This window comes from Durio zibethinus, chromosome 22, assembly GCF_047325235.1.
Source record: "Durio zibethinus cultivar Kanyao isolate XHJ-2024 chromosome 22, ASM4732523v1, whole genome shotgun sequence".
Lineage (NCBI taxonomy): Eukaryota > Viridiplantae > Streptophyta > Magnoliopsida > Malvales > Malvaceae > Durio > Durio zibethinus.
The window spans coordinates 20,773,295-20,800,136 of record NC_143183.1 but is presented as its reverse complement, the minus strand read 5'-3'; the positions used below and the strand labels follow the sequence as shown (position 1 = coordinate 20,800,136).

General features: G+C 31.2%; 1 protein-coding gene and 3 pseudogenes across 1 annotated transcript; 1 reads left to right on the top strand and 3 right to left on the bottom strand.

Moving 5' to 3' along the window:
* Positions 1 to 730: 730 nt before the first annotated feature.
* Positions 731 to 1,407, bottom strand: LOC111306853 (protein RALF-like 33 pseudogene; annotated as a pseudogene).
* Positions 1,408 to 9,666: 8,259 nt separating this feature from the next.
* LOC111307166 (aldehyde oxidase GLOX pseudogene) lies at positions 9,667 to 11,588 on the bottom strand (annotated as a pseudogene).
* Positions 11,589 to 19,649: 8,061 nt separating this feature from the next.
* LOC149512685 (peroxidase 5-like) lies at positions 19,650 to 21,551 on the top strand. The gene is made up of 2 exons (XM_089751710.1): positions 19,650 to 20,152; positions 20,244 to 21,551. The coding sequence occupies exons 1-2, from the start codon at positions 19,940 to 19,942 to the stop codon at positions 21,015 to 21,017; spliced, it is 987 nt and encodes a 328-aa protein (XP_089607836.1). The 5' UTR covers positions 19,650 to 19,939; the 3' UTR covers positions 21,018 to 21,551.
* Positions 21,552 to 22,550: 999 nt separating this feature from the next.
* LOC149512684 (aldehyde oxidase GLOX1 pseudogene) lies at positions 22,551 to 23,730 on the bottom strand (annotated as a pseudogene).
* Between the last annotated feature and the right edge of the window lie 3,112 nt (positions 23,731 to 26,842).

The following is a 26,842-nucleotide window of genomic DNA, read 5'->3' as shown; positions in this document are numbered from 1 at the left end:
GATTTTCCTCATGTTAATCTTTATATATTCTTGTTTTTTTTAATCCACATACAGGCAAATATGACAAAGACACCTGAGGTGTGAGTTCAATTGTCTTGCAAAAAAGGTAAGAGACGCCGATTACAGTTGGATTGCTTTCACTGAATTTTCATTCTCTTTGGCCTTTCACTTTGGAAAAAAGAAATAGATTCCACATAAAAGCCTTGCTTTGCACATGAAACCCCCCCTTAGCACTCGGCGCAAATGCTGGGTCAATCTTATCATATACCCTAAGCTGATTTTTAAATTTGATGTCATGATTTTATTTCTTTTATAATAATAATTTTGTTTGTTTTTTTTTTAATTATTTTTTTTTAAATTTTTAATCTATTCTTAAACCCCTTATTCCACTGCTTAATTGAAAAAGATACCTCATAACTCGTCGTGACAATATCAATTACATACCAACTGATTCAAAAAATAATCGAACTTATTCTGGATTAATGTTAGTCGCTAAATTAAACTATCACTAATCAAAACTTAATACTTTGTTAAATCTAAAAAATGGAGGCTTTAAATGAAGGTGGGACAATTTGTTGTAACCAACCATCCAACTATTTTACAACAACAAATTTTACTTTTATTGGGCCATTTGTGGTCTGAAATCTCCATAGAAAGAGAGATTCAGGATCACAAAAACCTCATATCCATTTTAAAAAAACCCAAAATAAAAAAAAATCAATAAAAGAAATAAATCAAATTAATATATATATTATTTATAAATAAATAAGCAAGGTTTAATTACAACACATTAGCAACATAATCATAATTTATGCAATACTCTTCATCTTTATTCCACTCAATATTTTATATACGTATTTAATAAAAAATTTTAGAAAAAAAAAATAAAAACAACAACCCCATCACAGAATTCAAAATCAAATATAAGAAAAAGAAAACGAAAATTAAATTTTTTTTGTAAGGACATAAAAATAAATAATCCTAACTCCTACAGCGCGTGATTCTACTGCATCCGCGTGAGTAAGGATTTGCCTGAGCTCCCGGCTGGCAGTTATAATACGACGCGCCACGTCGCGAGCATGGCACCCTGTTTCTACTCAGCGCGCCGTAGCTAATGTAACGAGTCGTGGCTAAAATGCGCCTGGTGATCTCGGAGCCCATGGCAAACTCGGCGTCGAAGTCCGAAGATTCCTCCCCGCTTAGCATCAGGCATTCGGCGATGGATCCGCGGCATTCCGATTTAACCGGGCGGAAATGGTCGCCGACGAAATCGAGAGTGGGAGACGAAGATGAAACCGCCACGTGGACGGCCAGGATAGCACAAATCGCGAGGAAACTGAAGGAGAATCTAGAGTTTCCCATTTTTGGGTCCTTCTGGTTTTCTGTTGATGAATATGTGGAAGCAAGGGCAGGTTTTAGGATTATAAAGTAATTGTCATTAAGAGAAAGCCACTGATGTTTGGATTTATTTTCGATTATGCCACTTGACTTTAACGTGACCAGCTTTGCGTGTAATCGAAGTGTGTCAATCACTTTGTGGACATCCGCTAATCATCTTTTGACTTTTGCTTATCACAATTGTTAAAAAAAAAAAAATTCATATAATCATTCATTAGGTGCATGATTATTGGAATTATTTGGGAATTAAAATCAAATTTGTAATTATAATAATGGGTATTAATTTCATCATTGTGCTTCAATTTTTTTAAAAAATTTACCATTGCATGTTTTGTTGATTTTTGTTGAAGTTGACAATAATATTTGAATCCGTTGAATTTTGAACTTGATCGATTTTTTTTTATAAAAAAAATTTAAGTTTTGAATTAGGTTGGATTTTTTAAAATAAAATTCAGGTTAGATTTTAAGTAAATTCATCTTGATTGGATTCGATATATATAAAAATTATTATTTATTATTTATTTATATATATATATATATTATATTAATAAATTATTATGAAATATTTTAATTTAAAATATTAATTTAATAAAAATACTATATTTATATATAATTAAAATATAATTTATATTAAAAAATAATATTTTATAAATATTATACTAAATTAAAATTATTAAATTAATTTCGAATAAAATTGAATCAATTGTATTTTACGTATATGTAAGTCGGGTCGAATATAATAAATAATATTTTAATATTGAATTAGATCTTTATTTTATAAAATTGAGTCAGGTTCGAAACAAAAAAATTCAACCCATTACTATAACTAATTTTTGGATATCAACCAATAAAATGGATGAAAAATTATCATTTTAGAATTTAATTCGAGTGGTTTATATAATTATCTAAAAGATGACAAATTTTAACATTTATAACCCATTCATATACTTTTAAACTTTGATCTTATTGTAAAAAAATCATAAGCATTAAGATGAAATGTTGAGACAGCAAGGGCAGATAGTGGATGACTAAGGTGAGAGTGAGAGTATAGGAACATTTGATAACTATGGGGGTGAGGGAGAATTTAAAATAAAATAGTATTTCTCTTTCAAAATCACGTGAATGCAAAGGCGAATGAGTGCTTAAGAATAGAATGCTATATACTCAAGTGTGTCAAAGTCTTGTGTTAAGCAATTGGCAAGAAATTTTGTACTATCGATGCTGATGGATGGTATAAAGGGGCCTCTAAGGTCTTTTTCTTGTAGCATTAAATTAAAGTTTTCGTTTTATGTAAGGGATCATATCACTTTCTATGCTTAGAGATTGAAATGAGTTGTTGATATTGTTTTTGGTATTTGAGATCGGCAAAGATTGAATGTTGGGTATTGAAAATAAGACTTCAATATTTACCCAATTTGATTCTTTTTTCGAATATTACATATGTTTAATCATCATATTACGTTTTTTTTTAGCAGATTTATTATATTTGAAATTGTCAAAACCATATAAAAGAGTTTTATTCATATATGTTAAACATCATTTGAATCTAAAAATTTAAGTTATTAATTTTTTGAATCTTTTATGTATATATAGGACATCTCATTAGATTTTTTAGTGATATGAAATTTTTTACTCATATGTAAACTATCTCAACAGATCTGATCATTCGTCCATCCTACCTCTTTTACGTTCTTCACAGCCCATTTTTATCTTTCAGTGGCATGTTTCGGTCCTTCAATAGTACATAATCAAAGATCTATTCAAGCATATGCACCAACAGACAACAGTTTTACAATTAACTTGTTTTTACAATGAAGCATAGAGAATGGGAACAAAATCGCCACTAAAAACCCAATTTCCTATAACTAGCTGTTGATGGAATGATAATATTATTAATAGGATATGCTTGAATCTTGATAACAGGAAGAAAGTCAATTGAGTGCTTCATATAACAAAGCATCACCATTCTCAGTTGAGTGTTTCACCATTCTTTCTTCCTTAATCACCCATAGTTCTATGTGTTTTGAAGGGAACCTTGAAGAAATTAATCTTGTGGTTGAACTCAAACACTGCGAAACTTTACCTTGCAAATGACATATAGGCCATTGGATTATGAAGTTATGCAGCCGCCAACAACCGGAGAGTCACCAAATTGCAATAAACATAAAGGATAGTCAATGATTTCAAGCATAAGCATCAATAATAATTTAATTAAATCTAGGAAATTCATAAGATTGCTGAGGATATGAACATGATGAAAAGACTGCAACTGTTGGAAACCTCAATAGAGAAGCTAATGAAACAAAATTTTGTATTTTTAGGAGCTTTTGATCCGTGATTCAATTTAAATAGGTGTATCACCCATATAATCTAAATGAAACCAAGAATAATTATAATAAAATGAAAAAATAAAAGCTGATTTTATTCATGCAATCGCTCTTAAAATGTGACAGCTAATGGATAATTCTAATACTTACGACTTATTTTGTACCTATAAAAGGAGGAAATCTAATGAAACATATAATAAGGTAGAGTCCAAAACAATAATAAGGAGTTCTAATTATATCTAGTTGTGTTTAAGTGGCATTTCCATAAAGATTAAAGCACAAATTTATAGTTTGAGAAAATTTGCCCCAATCAGCCTTTGTATATATGAAATGGTGAAACTAAGCTTTCCATGTATGGAATTACATTAGCCCAATATTCAATGCCATGGACGGCAAGCCTCTCATCATATTATTCATCTTTGGAGTTATAGAGAAAGAATTTGTTGTTATCTACACTGATCAAAACTTTGTTTTTCTTGATATAACATAGAGGAAATGGTCGCCTCCCACAATTTGGAATTTCTGGAAGTAATCTGTTTCATCCTGGATTTAAATCTTGATCCATTTTCCTTCATTAGCCACACATCAATGTCGCCAATGACTTTATTGTGCCTCAACATGCAAACAGAGCCATGCAAAAGCCATAATTTAGAACTGTCAACTTCTTCAATACATGGAGGGTGTGAGACCTCTCTCACTCTCTCTTCCCCTTAATCAAAACATAAAATCAAATCATGCTCGATCTCAGAAGCCGAAAGTTTCCAGGCAAACCAATAAAGGCAGCCATTGGAAAAGATTGATTTTTGCCTGGATTTGCCAAAGTAAGGTAAGCCCTTCTCAGCTGTTCTGATCCAAATGTTTCCCAGACTCAAGACTTCAATGTCCAAATGGTTATTGCTAGGCACTTGAACGAGCTTGTATTCATCAATGGAGAAGTCACGACCAAATCCAAGAACTTCCCATGAACTTGTTTCCCAAGATGTTGGCAATGGAAATCGCTTGAGCTCTCCGATAGACGGATTCCATAGCATTAAAACGTGCAATCAAGCTTTGGAACATTGTTTAACCAAACATAACAAGCCATCGCAGTGACCTATAAAAGCAGTACACTTGGTTGGCTTCATTGAAAGACCCAGTTCACAATAATGATTCTGCAACTTTGTAGCTTGAACCTCTTGTTGTAATTGATCGTCACCATATCTTTTGCTTGATATTCTTGTATAGAAAGCTCCAAAAACGATATTGTGAAGAATAAAATCATGGTGGGTTTCGATGGCTGCCATGGTTTCTAGATGTGCCGCAGTGAATTTTGGATCCGACATCAAAGAGTGCCATGGTTTGTAAACGCACTTGAACCGTGTCAAGGACTTGACAAGAAGTCTTTGTAGGATTTTTAAGGTAACAGCATGAACAAGTTCTCTCTTAGCCGTCAATCCCATTGTTCCTTAACTTTGTTCTGCTGCTATGTTCGTACTACATAAGAGATCACATGAGTTTTAATCTGTCCAAATTGCTTTACTTCCTAACGAAGTTAAGGTTTCTTTGGGTTTCGATTTAGTGCTCTGGTGGCAATGATCATGCAAATTACTAGGTACCTAAACCAGCTGCTACCCTACAGTTCAGCCTCTTAACCATAAGAATGGGATGGTTAGAGTTGGGCTGTGAACATGAAAACTCAATGGGCTTTCCTAAGATTCAAAACCCATTTATGTGGACGGATGAGTCTCTTTTAAATTTTATCAATAAATTTATTACTTGAGATAGATGTATCACAGCCCTCCCTTTGTCTTGGTGGCTAGATGCGCATGTAATCTATCTCTCCGAGTTCCTAGGTTCAAGGGCTATCAAAAGAAACAGCCAAAAAACATTAAACCCTAAACTGAAACAAATGAGGTATTTCAAAATACCTTTTCTTTTTGTGTTATGGCTAGGCCCAAAAACAAAAGAATAAACGAAGAATCGGGAATAACAAGCACAAAAAGGACCAAGTCATCAACAATTGTTTGCTTGACTTTTATTATTAAACAATTTGTTTTATAAAAAAAAAGGGGTTTATAATTTTTTTTTTTTATCAATTTAATTGAATCATAACCCATATGGTTTGAGTCCCCAAAATATATATATAAAAAAAGTGTATTTATCATTTGTTTAGTTTTTACCAATACATTAACTAGCTACGCTTTCTGGGGGTGAAAGAAAGTGAAAGTGGTTATTCCTTTGGGCTCTTCTGTGGTTCAAAAACTGAATTGCATTGGTCCAAATAATGAATAGGCTATCAGCCCAGCTGCAGCTTCCTAGAACTAAAAAATTTACTTGTGAAACTTTAGTTGAACCTTCCTTATTTTTAGGTGGTTAGTTGCAAATAAGAGTATAAATGATATATTAGTATTAATAAATTATTTAAATTTAATTTGAATAAAAGAATTCGATTCGATTATTATCAAGTCAAACTCGAATTTGAATAGTTTTATTTATTGATTGAACTGAGTTCAAAAATTTTTATACTCGATTTGAGTAGCTCATGAGTCTAATAGAGCTTTTATATTTTAATATATTTTAATTATTTTAATTGATAAAATATCTCAAACTTGGTTCGAATTCAAATACAAATAATTGAGCTTTTATCGAATATAAACTTATTTTTACATATTAATCGAGCTTAATTGAGCGAACTAAAGTAGTTCGATTTTTATTTTGAGTCAAGCTCGAGCTAAAAAAATAAAACTTAATTGAGTTTCAGTCGAGTTTTGAATTTCGAATTTAGAATCGAATTTGAACTCGAACTTAATACTGTATCAATTCAAACTCGATTGATTATACATTTAGTTGTAGTTCAGTCTGGCTCTGAGTTCAAGGGTTCAAAGACAATACTTAGTTTAGGATCAAGTTTCAACCATGGTTTCAACTAGTTTCCTTTGAATTCTAAATATAAGCAATAGCTATGAGATATTAAATTATTAATAACTTGTAGTACGATGTTAACTTCAATGGTTTTAAAATGCTGAATTTCCCATGGATCTTGAGAAAACGATGCCCACATATTATAAATATAGAAACCACCATAGCTTGAGTTTCTAGTTTTATATAGCAACTTGTCCAATTTCTAACATCATAAAGATGTTGAAGGGTAGGCCATGTCGAGATTATATTAGTATTTTCTAAAAGAAAACGTGTGGGGGGCACACCCCTTTCAATTTTTTAATTTGCAATTGCAGGTGTTCCAGTTGTTTATGTTGACACTTCAATCTATAACTAAAATATTAAAAGCAGAAATGCCTTTCAGTCTTTGATTTTGCATGTTGTAATGGTGTTTATCTCAAAAAAGAATTAGACAGGGAGATTCTTTTCCCATTTTCCATTGCCTGTTTTACAAGACAATTCTCATGTTTGTTCAACTTATAATATTGCCCACTTGCTTTGATGACTCCTATATAAGCTTTTAGTCAGGGCTTGTTAGCTCCATGCACATTTCTATCTTTGTCTCGTAAACCATAAAACATACATAGCTAAGTTTCAGAAGATTCAAATGGCAAACTTGTTCACTTATCTGTTGTTATTTCTGCCCATCTTTTTAGTGATATCTCCAGCTGTATCATTGCCTTTGAAAAGAGGCTTTTATCAGAAAACATGCCCATCAGCCGAGGCAATTGTCAAAAGTACAGTAAAACATCATTGTTTAATGATCCTGGAGGACCTGCAGCTCTCATTAGACTTCATTTCCATGATTGTTTTGTGAGGGTAATCCTTAGTTAATCACATTTCTTATTCGCTTCATTGACTCCATTTCTGTAAAAATTTTACATCCTAATTTAGTCTAACAGGGTTGTGATGCTTCCATGCTTCTGGATTCCACACCTAGCAATCAAGCAGAGAAAGATAGCATGGGGAACAAGGGTGTTCAGGGTTTCCAAATCATTGATGAAGCAAAGGCTAAACTAGAAGCTTAGTGTCCAAACACTGTATCTTGTTCAGATATCGTTGCCTTTGCAGCACGTGACAGTGTTACTCTAGCAGGTGGCATTTACTATGATGTTCCTTCAGGGCGTCGCGATGGAAGAGTTTCTTCCATAGCAGAAGTGAATATGAACCTACCAGATGCATTCTTCAATGTGACAGAATTGAAAGAAAATTTTGCAATGAAAGGTTTGTCAGTAGAGGAAATGGTAACACTTTCAGGTGCTCACTCTATTGGGGTCACATTGTTCTTCATTCTCAAAACGTTTATACTCTTTAATAAGACTTTTGCTCAAGATCCATCCATAGATCCTTCTTACGCCAGTTTCTTGAAAACTAAATGCCCTCAACCATTGAACAATAGGATTTGTTGGGACTTGAATCTCATAATCTCACATCGAAAGTTAGTGAGTTTTTGAGTTTGTCTTGTATTTTACATCGATAGTTTAATAAAGGTATTTGGTTTGTTAGTCTCAGAGAGTTAGACATCAAGAGAATAACTAAATAAATAGTCTATTAAAGGGTGTAATTGAGTTTTGAGTTAAATTTTGAATAAGAAGTTTTTAAAGACTTTTCTCGTTCTAAAAGTTTCATATTTGTAAAGATTTATTTGTTAGTGGATTAAGTTTAGAATAAACCATTTTGAATTTAACTAAAACAAATATATTTTGTGTTTTTTATTCTTAATTTGAGTTTGTTATTTTATGTGTGGATATTACGTGTGTGTGTTGATTTCCTAATAAGTGATATCAGAGTTGTGGTGATCCTCAATAAAAATTAGTAAAAATGATAACGATAACTTTTCTTACAAATATAGATGTCATTTTACAAATTGTATTTTAGCTTATGGATAAACAGACTTTGGGCTGTGTGATGAACTGATGATTCCTATGGTTTTCTGGACTCCAAAAGGCCAAAACCATCCACTATTGTTGTACATTTTTGCTCATAGATTAATAATAGCTTGCTCACAGATTAAGGTATAACTTGTACTTCTGGTACTGATTTACCAATATTAAACATGAAGCTTAAGTTTTATATGGCTAGTTGGCCGGTGATTTTCCACCTTCATTCTGATTTCCCTGTTGAAATCAAGTCATTGAGTCGCTTCCTTATCTTTTTCATGATAAAAGTTCGTTGAATATCTTCCTTTCTTGACTGCAAGGACCCTGTGACAGGTCAGGAGTCGGTGAAGCTTGGCAAATCAGAATATACTATTTACATTTTTGTTTGATATTCTTCTCTTACTACTTTTTAAAAGGAAATCGTGCGGAAGGCACACGCCTTTCAATTTGTAATTTGAACTGCAACAGTAAATTTGAATGGGAATCGTGTGGAGGCCACATGCCTTTCACTTGTTAATTTGCTAGTTGTAGTTATTTTATCTTGGATTAAGTTCACATGTTTCATCAAAATATTTTATTGCATGTTTGATACGATGACTCAGCATACAAAGCATGGGCCATGGCTTGTAAGCTGCCTATAAACGACCCTTCTCATAATTATAAGCCAAAGCTAGTTAATTTCATCCATCGGAAGTTGCTTTTTGGCTTATATATGTGGTAACCTTATTTAAACATCTGTTTTTCTCCAGCCATATTGATCACTTAAGCTGTCACAATGCCTTCCCTTCAGCTGAGGCCATGGTGAACAGTAAAAACAGATCTTACTCGGTATAATCCTCATTTTATTAGCGTTGTTTAGAGCGTAATTTAACTGCATACATGAAATTCCTTGGTAATTAACAGGGTTGTGATGCCACTATACTTCTTGATTCCACACCTAATTAACAATCAAGCAGAGAAAGATAGCATGGGAAACAAAGGTGTGCAGGGCTTCAAAGTCATCGATGAAGCAAAAGCTAAAAGCCAAAAGCCAAATTACTAGAAGCAAAATGTCCAAAACATTGTTTCATGTTCAGATATCCTTGCCTTTGCTGCTGCAAAGGTGCACATGGGTTCCATTGATGTGCTTACTGGGAAACAAGGATAAATATGGAAGAATTGTGGGGTTGTCAAATGGAGATCTGATGTAGCTGTTTGAGAGAGCTGAAATTTCAAGTTTCTGTTTGATTTGATTTCATAAAGTATTTTATGATTTTGATTTCAACCAAAGAACAGCTGAAAAATTAACGAAAACAAATCCTCTTTAATGATATGAAGAATAATAGGAAGAAGTATACGGGCGGAATTATCAAATCTTTGTGAAATACAAATCACAAACTTTTATTTTGGATATTTGAATGTATCTTTTTTTTTTTTCTTTTCTTCTTCTTTACTGCAACTTCATCCAAATTCCCTGGCTGGGAATGTCTTGATGGACCACAAATAAAAGATAAAACCCTGGTGGCGCAAGATTACCCGAACCTGGCATCGTGACCTCAATGCTATATATTGAGTTCCCCAAAGCCGTGACCTTGTCATTACCAAGTACAAGCAACCTTTGATTCATAGAGAATGAATGTGTATTGAACGCTGGTGCAAACATTGTTACAAACAACAAATTTTCAGCCACTCCTCCCGTAATCACGACTTGAATCGTATATTGTTTCCTGTATGTGATCCTGGACATTGACTTTGGAGCAACGATTGTGGGTCGCAAATTGTTGAATTGTGCGTCCAAATATGCTGGAGAGAATGCCTCTAAGCTTAGTTCGGTAGGGAATAGGACCCCTGTAAAATTTTAAAACGCGTGAGGATTGCTTCCACCAACTAAAACTCTGCCATCACGAAGTAATGCTGCTGTGGAGTGGTACATCCGAGGAATTGTTGTCGGGTTTTGTGTCTCAAACCGTGAACCAATGTTGTTATGAGGCATGTACAGTACGGGACTCAAAACAGGGTTCCGACCCAATTCCCATCCTGCTGATCCGGAACCTGCCCCGTTGATGAGCAAAACGTTGCCGTTGGGAAGCAATATCATGTCACCCATAACTCTGGCTAGAGGCATAGTCTCCATTACCCACTGTGGATTGGGGGCGGTTATTGTGATCCTGGCGCAAGTGTTCAAGGCTTCAATGAAATTACCTTTTATGGCTTCGACATAAGATCCTTTAGGAGCACCCCCACAAACCAAAACTTCAGCTTGAATAGCTGCCGCTGTCAAGTTCTTCAATGGAAGCAAGACAGCCGAGCCAGTGCTTGGATAGCTTCTAGGATCGCCACCAGGAATAGTCGGATACGTCTTCACAACTTTATTGTTCAGATAATCAAGCAAAATAGCTCGATTGTTAGCGAAAATAAATAAGTTTCCATCAACATTAAGGAAAACAAAAGGGTAGAGATTGTTCTCTACTCCTTTGTCATTGGTTTCAGCCAAGAAAGGCAAATTGAATGTGTTGGCGGCAATGTTTTTAGGAACAAACTCGTAGTTAAATTGTTTGCGACCACCGACAATAATTTGTCTTCCATCTGGCAAGATATGGTTGGTGGCATACCATCTTTTGGCTGCCAAGCCGTTCGGTATTTCCTGCCAATCGCAGGTGCTGCACGGGCTAAAAACCCTGACCCTACGTTCACCGCCATTGAAACCACCGGTTTGGACCAAATTACCATCAGGCATGACAGCGCCCGAAGAGCACCAAACGTCGGATTGGACCATAAGAGCCCTGAACTTATTAGAAAAAACATCGTACTCGACAGAATGAGCAGTGCAATCTACTTTGAGAGCTGTGTCAGTTGAGTCATTGCGGCATTTCCCATTTGGCAATAGCAGATTTGAAGGCCCAAAATCAGTTCTGTCAAACACAACCACACGGTCGTTTCTAAGGAGTTGCATGTGCATGGCTGAGACACCGATGCTTTTTTGTAGAATTTGCCACTGGCTGCCGTCTGCTGCTGATGGCTGCCGGGCAAAGAGGAGTTGAAGAAGGAGGATTGAGAAAATAAATATTGGGGTTGGGGCTGACATATTTGCTCTGCAATACCACTGTGGAGTCTAATTAATGGCTGACATTGAAGGCTGTCTGTATGGCCCTATTTATAAATGCTTCATGAAGGGGACTTGTTCAGATCAGTGACTGTTAATGTTATATTTTCTTGTAATATTACAGATTATGATTAGAATAATATCTAAGATTATGATAAATATCAAATAAAGTTTTTTATATATTTAATTAATAAAAATAATTATATAAACAGATCGCCTGAATTCACATTTCATCCTTTTATAGATATAATCTTTAATTAATGTCTCAAGCATTAGTTACATTAACTTGTTAAGATGGGTTTGCATTAGTTTTACCAAGTTAGAATTATTATAAATCACCTCTGCCAACATTCATGAATGAGAATAATTAAGTATATTTAACTTTATCTATATTTTTCTCTTTTCAATTTCATCTATATTAATTATTGGTAAATTTCAAGATTGTTATACTAATTTAATCATCAAATTGATTTTATTACCAAAGTGATCTCTATTAACAATTATTAATTTTTAAGAGTTAAAGATTATTATATTTGGTATTATTAAAAATTAAAAATTATTTTAGGAAAATATTAAAATACTTATGCATATTATAATAATTATATAAGTATAGACATTGAATTTTATCCGAGATATTTTTCAATATGGTTGACTCTAAGCTTATTTACGAACATGGGATGAAACCATTTAAGAGAACCATTTATGACTCATAAAAGAGCTCACAAATTTACCTATTTATAAATCCAAAATCAACTTGGATCAAATCTTGTCAGATAAAGTCAAAATTACATAAAATTTGATCAAAATGAACATAACCTAGGTCAATTTTGAAAATTCAAAACCTAATTAAACTTAATGTGATTTAAAATTAAATTCGATATTTTTTTGAAATACTAAAATTTTCATTGGACTTTGAAAATGGTAAAATTATCAAAATACTCTCATAAGAGGTATTTTCATAATTTGACATTTTGGAGCTTAGATTTTTGTGAAATTTTTCAGATATCAATTTTATAACATTTCATGATTTTTGGTGTATTTGAAATCACCGCAGTATCTTGAAAAATGTAAAATTATTAAAATACATTTTATAGGAGTATTTTCGTAATTTGACTTTTTCGAACTTGAAATTTTATAAAACTTTTCAAATCTTAATTTTATAATATTTCATGATTTTTTGTGCATATGAAATCATAGTAGTATCCTAAAAAAGTGTGAAATTACCAAAGTACTTTTATAGGAGATTTTTTTCCATAAATTGGCCTTCTCGAACTCGAATTTTCACAAAACTTTTTAGATCTTAATTTTATAATATTTTATGTTTTAAAATCTTAAAAATGAGCATGAGAATATTGATTTCTAAGAAAATAACTTAAATACTGAAAATTTTATACTATGGTAAAATGATTTTTTCATGAATTTAGAAGTAATAAAAATCTAATTTTTACAATAAATAATATAGACCATTAAATCTCCTTTGAATTTTGATCTAATAGTTAAAGCTTGCTTCTTGGAAAAAAAAAGGAAGGATGAAACTTTGGCTCTTGGATGCTACTTGATCCAACGGCTTATATTCACCGATAAGAAAAAGTTAGTTTTTCTGCACAAAAGAGGGGTCTGCTGAAAAAAAGCAAGTTGGCTGGAAAAAAAAAAAAGAAAAGCTAAACACAAAAGAGTAAAGAAGGGAGAAAAGCTCAAAAAAAAAAAAAAAGATTTTTAAGTGAAAAAGTTTTGGAAAAGTGAGAGCTTTTCACAAAACAAAATAAGAGAAACCAACTTGGAGAAAAGTTCTAAAAGATAAGGTAAATAGTCTACAAGCATAGTCATATAGAGTATATGTTGGCCGTTTTCTTTTATTGGTTGTTACACATGCAAAGCTTCATTTTTTTCTTCTCCTGTAGGGAGTTTTTGTATGGAAGCATAAAGCTTCAGTCTTTTTAGATTTTCTAGTTTCTTTTTTTTCCATATAGATTATCATATGCACAAGTTTGTTTTAGCTTGTTTGCTTTAATGGGAGCTGTTAGGGATATGGTTAATACGACATGTGTGTAGGAGCTTGAAACTTCATTCACGTCAATTGTTTGTTTTTTAGTACGTGGGTTGTTCATGGAAAAGCTTAAAGCGTTACATTTAAAAAAAAAAAAAAAGGGCATTAATATGCATAAAGTGCCATGTTGTTGACTTTTCTTTCAAGTGGGTGCAGTTTATATGGGTTAAAAGTTTCACAAATCATTGTCTTTTTCCAAGTATGGTTTACATTATTGCTTTTTTCAAGTATGAGTTATGTCATTGCTTTTTCCAAGTATGGGCCATTTATGGGAGGAAAGAAATTTAAAGATTGGCTTTTCTTTCAAAACCCAACTATCCATGTTTTTTTAGCCATGGGTTAGATATGTTGTTTGTGAATACTCCAATAAAGTCGTTTGCTTATTCTCATGAAATATTTTTTTAAGTTTAATTGCAATTTAAATTCCATGCATGTTCAATCTTTTTTTATTGATTAAGTTTCTATATTTATTTCAATTCAATTTCCCATACTTTAATTTGCTTTTGGTGCAATGTGTTCTCCATGCACTTCATACTATTTAATTTCATAATCGTTCAATAATAAGATTAAATAATTAGATTTTGAAAACTTTGCTTAAATATTAGAACGAATTTAAAATTGGTTTATTTTTAAAAAATTTAATTTCACCTAGATGTTGAAAAATTAAAGAACCAAAAAATTAAAAAATTAAGTTAAGTCAAATTACATTAAATTAAATTTAAAATATAAAGTAAAATTTACATAAGCAAATTAAATAACACATGAAATTTATTTCACTTTTAATTTTAGAAAGAAAAAGATAAAAGGTAAACATAAGTAAAATATATATAAAAACTGATTAAATTTGTTGTTTTAATTTTGTAGTTTTTATTTGCATAATTTATTTGTTTTATGTCGCATTAATATAAAATTGTAAAGGAAAAGAAAAATTATAAAAAAAAATGAGTGTGCTCTAAAAGTTTGTCTAGATATTTGAGATTTTTAAAGAAGTTCATAAAATTTTGAATTTACTCAAAATTCTAAATTCATTTTAAATTTTTAAGGATTTACATGAAAACTTTTTATGAAGTAATCTATTTTTAAATACTGCCTAGATGTTAAGGTATTTAAAAAATTTTATTTCATTAAGAATTTTTATACATATCCATAACTCAAAATAAATTCGTTTCATTAAAACCATGATTATAACAAATATAAAATAATAAAAATAATAGGACATGACTTTAAATATAAAAATTTACACCCAAATTCTGCCTAAATGTTGGAAAGTTTAGGTAGTCTCTTTGTATTTAAAAACTTGATTTTTAAATTCATACTTAATAATCACTTGCATGTGTTTCATTTTTAAATTAATGTCTTCATTTATAATGCATATATGTATGTTTAATATATTTTTTTTTAGTTTTAAACAAATGAAATCAAAATAGCATTATGTGAAATCTAATTAATTGATACTCTACCTAAATGTTTGGAAGTCATCAATAATCATTATTTAAAAAGAATGTTATTTTATTATTTTTGTAAGGAACGTTATGATAAATCTTAAATAAAAAGACTATTTTCAAATTCTGTCTTTATGTTGAAAACTTTGAAAGATTTTTTTTAATTTGAATATTTTTATAATATTCCTAAATAAAGATTTTTAAAAAAAACTAATTTTATTTCTTATAAACAAAAAGATTTATAATTAAATTTCATATAGAAAATTATTTTTATCTAAAATTACAAATAGTGCATAATTAATTAGTATCAATCTTATGGGCATTATGGGGGTGCTAATCCTTCCCCACGCGTAACTGACTCCTGAACTCAATCTATTTTCATAGACTAAAATTATCTTTTTAATAAAACTTTAAACTTGTTTTATTGTTTTATTAAAAGATAAAATTTTTGAGTGGTTAGTTACAAGTTAAAAAATATTGGTGGTGACTCTACATGTTTTTTACAATTTTTTAAAAATTTTTACGTTTAATGATTGAGTCTCTAAACTGACACGTTACGACAATAAGTTATTGATTTTATATTATAATAATTACATAAGTTATTGATTTCAATATTGTTGAAAGATAATTTGTAAAATATTAGTAATATTTTTTTCTTCTAAATAAAACAAAATTAATTATTAAATTAATAATTATTATTTATTGATATCTAAATTACTTTTTTATAATATAAATTATGTAAATAACTTTTGAATTAAAAAATAAAACTAATTTATTAAAATATAACAAAAGAAAACAAAAAAGATAATATTATATAACATTAAAAAATTAACAAATATATACAAATTATTTTTTGAAATTATTACAATTAATATTAATTTAAAAATATTAAAATTTATAATATAAAATAATTACAATTTTAAGAGGAAGCAATTTTTTAATTTACATATATATTAAATAGGTAAATTTAATATTATTAATTAATTTTACGTATTATATCACTTTGATGATAAAAGCTTTCATCATTTTAAATAAGAGTTAGATTATTTTTCAAAATAATTATCTGATTACTATCAATAATTAAATATCACTCTTACATATAATCATCGAATACTTATTAAATAAGGTGATTCAATCATTATGTATAAATTATCATAATTTTTGGGATGATCCCTCCATAGCAAACATTATCTTAAATGACTATTTGATTAACATTTCCTTCATTTGGATCATTAAATCAAATAATTATAATAATTTGTTATGCATTGTTTTTGTCCAAAGGGCATCATTTGATTTTCAATGCAAATCGAGAAGTGAAGACTACATCAAAAATGGGAAAACAACACAGTTTTAAACTGCTTCCCATGATGTTCTGAAAAATCCCAGAATAGTTGAACTGGTTGGTCACTATCCATCGCCATCAAACGTAGCCAACAATTTAAGACGTGCAAATGAGAATTAAAAAACTATATTTATATATAGTGTAGGGTGTTCATGAATACGTAAAATGTTTGGGAATATTGGTACCTCAATGAGCTGTCCAAATTTCTTTTGAAATATCATGTTTTAAGTTGGGACAACAACATCAATAATTTTCATGTCCGTCTCAGCTGTTTTGACTTCTTAATAATAATTAGGTATATTAATAATTAAATATGATAATTTATATATTTGTATCGTATAAAATATTAAAATTTATATTTATTATAATTTATGTCGACATAAAAATATAAAATATAATTTTTTTTATTTTATTAAATTTATATATAATTATTATAATAATTTTAAGTTATATTATTTTTATATTTTATTTTTATATCGTATCATTATATCATATTTTAAATTATCAAATTTATTCTTAATTAGGCCAGGGAACAAATGATAAGACTTTTCCACTTGCCAACATTCTATTCATTGAATGAGATACAATTTGACTCTTTATTTTTAAATATTCTTTGCGAACATTCTTTTGTTTATTCGTTTTCTTATTGCATTTTTCCCGCGTAGTTTGTCTTTTATTTTTGGATACTCGAAGTTTTAAAGAATCAATGAAATTAAAAGTCAAATATTTATCAAAAGATCATATAATTTATTGCATTTAAAGGTGTGATCAATATAATTTGAGTTCGATTTAAAATTTATTATTTAAGATTTGATTGAAATTTGATTAAATTTTAATTTTTAAATTCAAATAAATTTAAAATAAAAAATAAATTATTCAAACTCACTCAATTATATTTATTTAATAAAAATGAATTCAATTTTTATTCTTAATTTCAAGTTTGATTATACATTTGAATACGAGTTCACATTTAAATTGGTATATATAAAATAATATATTAATTTTTAATTGATAATTTTTTATAAAATAATAAAAATATATTAAAATTTAAAATTTTGATTAGATTCGTGAATTACTTTAACGGATATTAAAATGCTCGAATTTGATTTGCTCAATATATCCTGATAACATGTAACTATATTTTGAAGGTATAAACTTATTTTCTTCGTTAAAAGAAAAGAAAAGAATTAATGATTAATAATATAGAATTAATGCTTGTCAACTGAATTATATATTGGAGTCAGATAATTTTTTGTTGATAAACCTACCTAATAATTATTCTGTGAGATTTATAGATATTAAGTTATGGTTTCTTAATTAGCTTTGATATTCCTAACTGTCTATGAATTGGAATTCAAACTTGGAAATTGTGTACATTATCCTCATTATTAAGTTGAGGAATGGATATAACAAAATAATGAAAATTTTGCTTTCATCTGTTTGACAATGCTACGGTTTGATTGACATGGATGGTTGATCGATGCTGCTAACTTTAATTCAAGAAGATAATCTAGGAAATTAAGTAGTGAGAAATTATTTTTTTTAAAACAATTTTCAATTACCAATTGACGCAATTGATAAAGTTACTCTCATGTGATTTAATGATCACGAATTTGAATTATAAAAATATAAAAAAAATTATGTACAATGAATTTTTTTTCGGAATCGAATACATAGCAAGAATGCTTTACGAATTGAACTGCCCCTTTTTAGCTACCAATTGAATTGAAAGAGTTCAATCCCCATTTTTTTTTTATTAAATATTTTCTAAGATTCCAGGTAAACTATCTTCTTCCCCTAGTTTACCAATTATAATAATCTTATAATTCCAGGGGCTTAACATATGAATAAATAATATATAAAATCAAACAAACCTTTGGTTTTCTATAGAAGATTGTTGCTTAATTAATAATAAGGGATTATTAGCTTGTAATTTGAAGATTATTTTAATGGCGGCTTACTTGGAAGAAGTTAAATGATTATTAGGTAGCTGCAATGTTTCTATCATAGCATCAATGTGCTTTTCCCTTTGCATAATTCTCTGTTCCTACTTCACCAAATGAGAATCAGAGGACCCTTATCAAAAATGGTTTGTTTGGGTCACAAACGTCCTCAACACTTTTAAAACGCTAAAGGTCGACTGTGAGCAGGGGCTTCCAGACTGAAAATTATTGGGTCATTGCCCTGTTGGCTGGCCTACTTAGGGTTCTAGAATTGATACATAGGGATATCTTTAGGCTGCTTTGATTAGCCAGTCCACCCTGCTATCATAGGGATAAAATCAAGTGAGACCCATCAACATTTATGATGCCCTTGCCCTGAGCGGCCGCAGGCTTTGGATTCCAGGAGATGGCCCATAAGCTTAACGGGTTCAACTTCTCCGGAACCTTAATGCTCCACAGTACCGGGACAATTGATTGTAAGGTTTCTGGCTTGATCTTCTATGCATGGCGATGAAAATTTGTCAGTTGCCAGGAAAAGTTACCCGTGACTGAACTTGAGTCTAAAAACTATATGCAAGTTTCCATGTGTTGAAAGGTCTCAATAAGCTTATCTTCTTTTCATTATTTTTCACAAAAGCTATAGTATGCTATAATCTTTTTCCCCTCATAACTTAAACATTATAATGTAATGTACGAGTACAGGTAGGCATAGGCAAGCTTATAGAAAAATAATGAAGATCTCAATAAAAGTTCATTGAACATCTTCCTTTCTTGACTGCAAGGACCCTGTGAGACGTAGTAGGTGAATGTTGACCGATACTTAGATAATTCTATTTACATTTTTGTTTGATCTGCTTCTGCTATTAATTTTTAAAAGGAAATCGTGTGGAAGCCACACGCCTTTCAATTTGTTTATTGCCGTCAATTTGAACTGCAACAGTAAATTTAAATGGGAACTGTGTGGAGGCCACATGCCTTTCAATTCTTAATACATATATTTTTGTTTTTTACATTTTTTTTCTTGTCAATATCAAGATGCTGAATTTTCCAATGGATCTTTAGAAAACAATGCTCGCAGATTTTAAATAAAAACCACTGATATTTAGCTTGTTTCTAGTTTTATATAGCAACTTCACCGATTGCCAACATCATAAAGATGTTGAAAGGTAGGCCATGGCAGACAAATCCATTTCATTTTTGTTTGATCTACTTTTTTGGAGATTATATTAGTATTTTCTAAAAGAAAACGGGTGGCGGACACACGCCTTTCAATTTTTTAATTTGCAATTGCAGGACACTTCAATCTATAACTAAAATATTGAGAGCAGAAATGCCTTTCAATCTTTGATTTTGCATGCTGTGAATTAGACAGGTAGATTCCTTTCCCAATTCCCATTGCCTGTTTTACAGGACAACTCTCATGTTTATTCAACTTATAATATTGTCCACTTGCTTTGATGACTCCTATATAAGCGTTTAGTCAGGGCTTGTTAGCTCCATGCACATTTCTATCTTTGTCTCGTAAAGCATTGAACATACCTGAGTTTCAGAATATTCAAATGGCAAATTTGTTCACTTATCTGTTGTTATGTTTGGCCATCTTCTTAGTGATATCTCCAGCTGCATCGTTGCCTTTGAAAAGAGGCTTTTATCAGAGAACATGCCCATCAGCCGAGGCAATTGTGAAAAGTACAGTAAAAACAGCATCGATTAACGATCCTGGAGCACCTGCGGCTCTCATTAGACTTCATTTCCATGATTGTTTTGTGAGGGTAATTCATAGTTAATCATGTTTCTTACTTATTTATTTGCTTAATTGACTCCATTTCTATTAAAATTTTACATCCTAATTCTGTCTAACAGGGTTGTGATGCTTCCATACTTCTGGATTCCACACCTGGCAATCAAGCAGAGAAAGATAGCATGGGGAACAAGGGTGTTCAGGGCTTCCAAATCATCGACGAAGCAAAGGCTAAAATAGAAGCTCAATGTCCAAACACTGTATCATGTTCAGATATCCTTGCCTTTGCAGCTCGTGACAGCGTTAATCTAGCAGGTGGCCTTTACTATGATGTTCCTTCGGGGCGTCGCGATGGAAGAGTTTCTTCCATAGCAGAAGTGACTAAGAACCTCCCGGATGCATTCTTCAATGTGACAGAATTGAAAGAAAATTTTGCAAGGAAAGGTTTGTCAATAGAGGAAATGGTAACACTTTCAGGTGCTCACTCTATTGGAGATTCACATTGTTCTTCATTCTCAAAACGTTTATACTCTTTTAATAAGACTTTTGCTCAAGATCCATCCATGGATCCTTCTTATGCAAGTTTGTTGAAAACTAAATGCCCTCAGCCATTGAACACTAGAACTAGTCCTGATCCATTGGTGCCTTTTGATCCTGTGACTCCGAACCGGTTTGATAATAACTATTATAAAAACTTGAAGAGCAGCAGGGGACTACTGGCTTCAGATCAAGTGCTTTGGAATAGTGTATTAACAAGGAATATTGTGAAAAAGAATGTGAACCACCCCAGTGCTTGGGCTACAAAGTTTGCTGCTGCAATGGTGCATATGGGTTCCATTGATGTGCTCACTGTGAAACAAGGAGAAATAAGGAAGAATTGTAGGGTTGTGAATTGAAGATCTGATGCAGCTGTTGATAGTGCTGAAATTTCAAGTTCTCTATTTTGCTTTGATCTCATACCAGCGGTTTGTTGCTTTCATAATGTATATTATGATTTTGATTCAACTAAAGAAAATTTGTTTAAAATTAATTACTGTTATGTCTTTTCCGGTGAGTTCTGAGTAATAAAAATAATAATTTTTTTTACAAATATAGATGTCATTTTACAAATTGTATTTTAGCTTATGGATAAACAGACATTGGGCTGTGTGATGAAATGATGATTCCTTTGGTTTTCTGGACTTGAAAAGGCCAAAACCATCTACTATTGTTGTACATTATGGCTCAATGATTAATAACAGCTTGCTCACAGATTAAGGTATAACTTGTACTTCTGGTACTGATTTACCAATATTGAACATGAAGTTTAAGTTACATATAGCTAGTTGGCATGTTGATTTTCCAACTTCATTCTGATTTCCCTGTTGAAATCAAGTCATTGAGTCGCTTCCTTATCTTTTTCATGACAAAAGTTCATTGAATATCTTCCTTTCTTGACTGCAAGGACCCTGTGACAGGTCAGGAGTCGGTGAAGCTTGGCAAATCAGATTATACTATTTACATTTTTGTTTGATATTCTTCTCTTACTACTTTTTAAAAGGAAATCGTGCGGAAGGCACACGCCTTTCAATTTGTAATTTGAACTGCAACAGTAAATTTGAATGGGAATCGTGTGGAGGCCACATGCCTTTCACTTGTTAATTTGCTAGTTGTAGTTGTTTTATCTTGGATTAAGTTCACATGTTTTATCAAAATCTTTTATCGCATGTTTGATTCGATGACTCACCATACAAAGCATGGGCCATGGCTTGTAAGCTGCCTATAAACGACCCTTCTTTCTCATAATTATAAGCCAAAGCTAGTTAATTTCAACTATCGGAAGTTGCTTTTTGGCTCATATATATGGCAACCTTATTTAAATATCTGTTTTTTTCCAGCCATATTGATCACTTAATCTGTCACAATGCCTTCCCTTCAGCTGAGGCCATAGTGAACAGTAAAAGCAGATCTTACTCGGTATAATCCTCACTTTATTAGCGTTGTTTAGAGCGTAATTTAACTACATACATGGAATTCCTTGGTAATTAACAGGGTTGTGATGCCGCTATACTTCTTGATTCCACACCTATTTAACAATCAAGCAGAGAAAGATAGGAAGGGAAACTAAAGCGTGCAGGGCTTCAAAGTCATTGATGAAGCAAAAGCCAAAGAGCCAAATTACTAGAAGCAAAATGTTCAAAACATTGTTTCCTGTTCAGATATCCTTGCCTTTGCTGTTGCAATGGTGAACATGGGTTCCATTGATGTGCTCACTGGGAAACAAGGATAAATATGGAAGAATTGTCGGGTTGTGAAATGGAGATCTGATGTAGCTGTTTGAGACAGCTGAAATTTCAAGTTCCTGTTTGATTTGATTTCATAATGCATTTTATGATTTTGATTTCAACTAAAGAACAGCTGAAAAATTAACGAAAACAAATCCTCTTTAATGATCTTGAAGAATAATAGGAAGAAGTATCTAGGCGGAATGATCAAATCTTCATGAACATACAAATCACAAACTTTTATTTTGGATATTTGAATGAATCTTCATTTTTTTTTCCCTTTTTCTTTACTGCAACTTGACCCAAATGCCCTGGCTAGGAATGTCTTGATGGACCCCAGATAAAAGATAAAACCCTGGTGGCGCAAGATTAACCGAACCTGGCGTCGTGAACTCAATGTTATTTGTTGAGTTCCCCAAAGCCGTTACTTTGTCATTACCGAGTACACCCAACCTTTAATTCATAGAGAATGAACGTGTATTAAAAGCTGGTGCAAACATTGTTACAGACAACAAATTTTCAGCCACTTCACCCGTAATCACTACTTGAATCGTATATTGTTCCCTGTATGTGATCCTGGACATTGACTTTGAAGCAACGATTTTTGGTCGCAAATTGTCGAATTTTGCGTCCAAATATGCTGGACAGAATGCCTCTAAGCTTGGTTCAGTCGGGAATAGGACCCCTGTAAAATTGTAAAACGCGTGAGGATTGCTTCCACCAACTAAAACTCTGCCATCACGAAGTAATGCTGCTGTGGAGTGGTACATCCGAGGAATTGTTGTCGGGTTTTGTGTCTCAAACCGTGAACCAATGTTGTTATCAGGCATGTACAGTACCGGACTCAAAACAAGGTTCCGACCCAATTCCCATCCTGCTGATCCGGAGCCTGCCCCGTTGATGAGCGAAACGTTGCCGTTGGGAAGCAATATCATGTCACCCATAAATCTGGCTAGAGGCATAGTCTCCATTACGCACTGTGGATTGGGGTCGGTTATTGTGATCCTGGCGCAAGTGTTCAAGGCTTCAATGAAATTACCTTTTATGGCTTCGACATAAGATCCTTTAGGAGCACCCCCACAAACCAAAACTTCAGCTTGAATAGCTGCCGCTGTCAAGTTCTTCAATGGAAGCAAGACAGCCGAGCCAGTGCTTGGATAGCTTCTAGGATCGCCACCAGGAATAGTCGGATACGTCTTCACAACTTATTGTTCACATAATCAAGCAAAATAGCTCGATTGTCAGCGAAAATAAATAAGTTTCCATCAACATTAAGGAAAACAAAAGGGTAGAGATTGTTCTCGACTCCTTTGTCATTGATCTCAGACAAGAAAGGGTAGAGATATTTTCATAATTTGATTTTTTGAAGCTCGAATTTTTATAAAATTTTTTAGATCTCAATTTTATAATATTTCATTATTTTTTGTACATTCAAAATCACAGTAATACCCAAAAAACATGAAATTACCAAAATACCTTTATATGAGTATTTTCGTAATTTGATTTTCTCGGGCTCAGATTTTCACAAAACTTTTCATATCTCAATTTTATAATATTTTATGATTTTTGGTGCATTTGAAATCATGCAATAACCCGAAAAATGTGAAATTATCAAACGTATTTGACTTTTCTAAGTTTAAATTTTCATGAAACTTTTCGTATATCAATTTTATAATATTTCATGATTTTTAACTGTTTAAAATCTCAAAAATGATCAAGAGAATATTAATTTCTAAAAAATTTATCTAAATATCGAAAACTTTGTATTAAAGATAAAATGATTTTTTCATGGCTTTAGAGGTAATAAAAATCTAACATTTGGTGAATAATGTAGACTACTATATCCTTTTTGAATCTTGATCTAATGATTAAATTTTGTTTTTTGAAAAAAAAAGAAGGAAGAACCTTTAGCCCTTGAATGTAACTTGATCCAAGGGCCTATATTCACTAAGAAACGAAGTTTATTATTTTGAAACAAAAGAGGAGTCTGCCGAACAAAAGGGGAGGCTTAAATGGCAAAACCAAAAAGTAACAATAAAAGGAAGGTCCAAAAATGCCATTTGAGGAGGGCATGAAAAAACAAACAAAGGAGACAATCTCAACTGGAGATAGGCTGAATTTTTTTGGCACCACCAACCTGCAGAAAGGAGGACAGAATAGTGGCTGACAATGGGCAGGAGAATGAAGACAACAAGCAAGAGGGGTAGGCGGTTTTAAAAGGAGAGGGGTCTGCCGAAAAGGGGGAGGTTTTGTTTTGAAAAAAAAAAAAAAGCTTTGGAGCAAGAAAATGACAATGAAAGAGAGGAGCAACAGAAAAGAGAAAGAACGAGAGTTAAAATGGGAAGCTTATGCAGAATAGAAGGGAGAGTGAACCAAAAACGTGAACGGAAAAGAAAAGCAGCAGGAAGGCAGCAGCAAAAGGGCAACAAATAACCAGAAAAAGAGAACTCGTAGAAGGTGAAAGCAGCCGGTCGAGGGCAGGTTTGCAATGGTTTCTCTAACCCTCTTTTATTTTTGTATGAAATCTAGTTACCAAGTATGTTGGTTTAGTTTTTTATTTAATGTCCTGTAGTTATAAGTGTTGCTTTTTTTTTTTTTTTTAATTCCACATTTTCCTAGTCTGTTATGAGTTTTGCATTCTCTTTCATCCTTTCCCCACATGGGATCCCATCCCAAACTTGTTTTTTCATAGCTACTGCTAATGGAGGACTATGGAAGCTCAAAGCTTCATTTCACGCATGACTTCTTGTTCAAAATATATTGGTTTCTTTTCCTTTCATGGTTTTTTTCTTTTTTCGTGGGGATTCTTGGCATGTGGGTCATGTGCACTATTTTGAGAAACAAGGGGATGAATGTGCATGAAGAGCCATGACGTGGGGCCTTATTACAATTGCTTTGCTTTCAATTGCATTTCATGTGTGCTGGCAGTGAAAGGATGGTTGACTTTAAAAAAAAAAAAAGGAAAAAAATATGTATAAACATCCATGGAAGGCCATGACGTGGGAGCATGGTGGTGGCATAGTTGGATCTTATGTATTTCTTTAAGCTTTGACACGAGTATGATAATAAAAAAAAAGTAGTAATGTAGAAATTTTCTTCCCTTAGAATCTTGTGATAAATATAATTTTATAAAATTTATAAACCTTAAAGTTTATTTTCAACAAAGTTTATTTTTATATGTGCTAATCTTAATCATATTTATATTTTATTTAGGTTGTTTAAATTTTATTGTAAGTTTAATTTTATACATTATTAATTTTTTTATTGTTTGGATTTTTATACTCATTTTAATTTAAGCTTTGGTGCCTAAATCCATATTTGATATACTTTATCTTTCATGCATTTTAAAGTTATGAATAATAATATTGATGATATGATAATAACAATAATATTAATAATAATAGTAATGGAAACCTCCGAAAATAAGATTTTAAGGGAATTTGAGCAGTGATTTCTTAAATTTTTAGGTGAAAATAGTTTTTTAAAAATATTATCAAAGTAATGGAATGTTTTAAAAAAAAAATCAATACAAAAGATTTTCATTCATTTCCCAAGATTAAATTAGATAACAATAAAATAATATAATTATTCTTTTAGGAATAAAATTAATATAGTGATTAACTATTTTTCCTTTTAATTAAAAATAATAATAGGAATTCCATATAAGAATTACAATAAAAATTAAATAATAAAAAAGTAAATGAAAATTTCAAGGATAGGATTCTAAGAAAATTCGAGTAGAGATTCTTAAAAAATCTTTTGGTGAAATTTTTTTTTTTAAATTTTACCAAAGTATCAGGGTATCTAGGAAAATTTTTAATAAAAATTTTATTTACTTCGTTCTTTTCAAAATTTTTAGTAATAATTGAAAAATAGTTAAAGAAGATTAAAACATGATCAATATATGTTTTTTGTATGCATGTTCTACTTGATTGTTTATAGTATATAGTTTTAAATGCAAATGAAATTTTCAATGATAGAACTTTGAAAAGTCCGAGTACTAATTTCAGAGAATTTTCTAAGTGAGAAAAATCTTCAAAAAATTATTAAAGTATTGAAATATTTAGAAGTTTCTTTTCAATACGAAAAATTTTCATTTCTTAAATATTTTTCTTAATTTGAACAATTTGTGTGTTTTTGGAAATAATATTTGTAGATGATTATATTATTACATGACTTTTAATAATTTTTTAAAAATCTGAAGAAAAAATCTGCAAGAATGATATTCTAAAAAAATCCGTAGTCATTCTTGAGGAATTTTAGATAAGAAAATCTATCTAAAATGTCACCAATGTATTGAAACATTTAGATTAATTTTCGATAAAGATTTTTTATTTCAGTTTTATAAATTGCATAGAAATAAGTTTTAGAAAATATTATTTGCTTTTAAATTATAGATATTATATTTTATGTTTTTCAAAAATAAATGCTGTAAATAAATATGATCACAAATGATA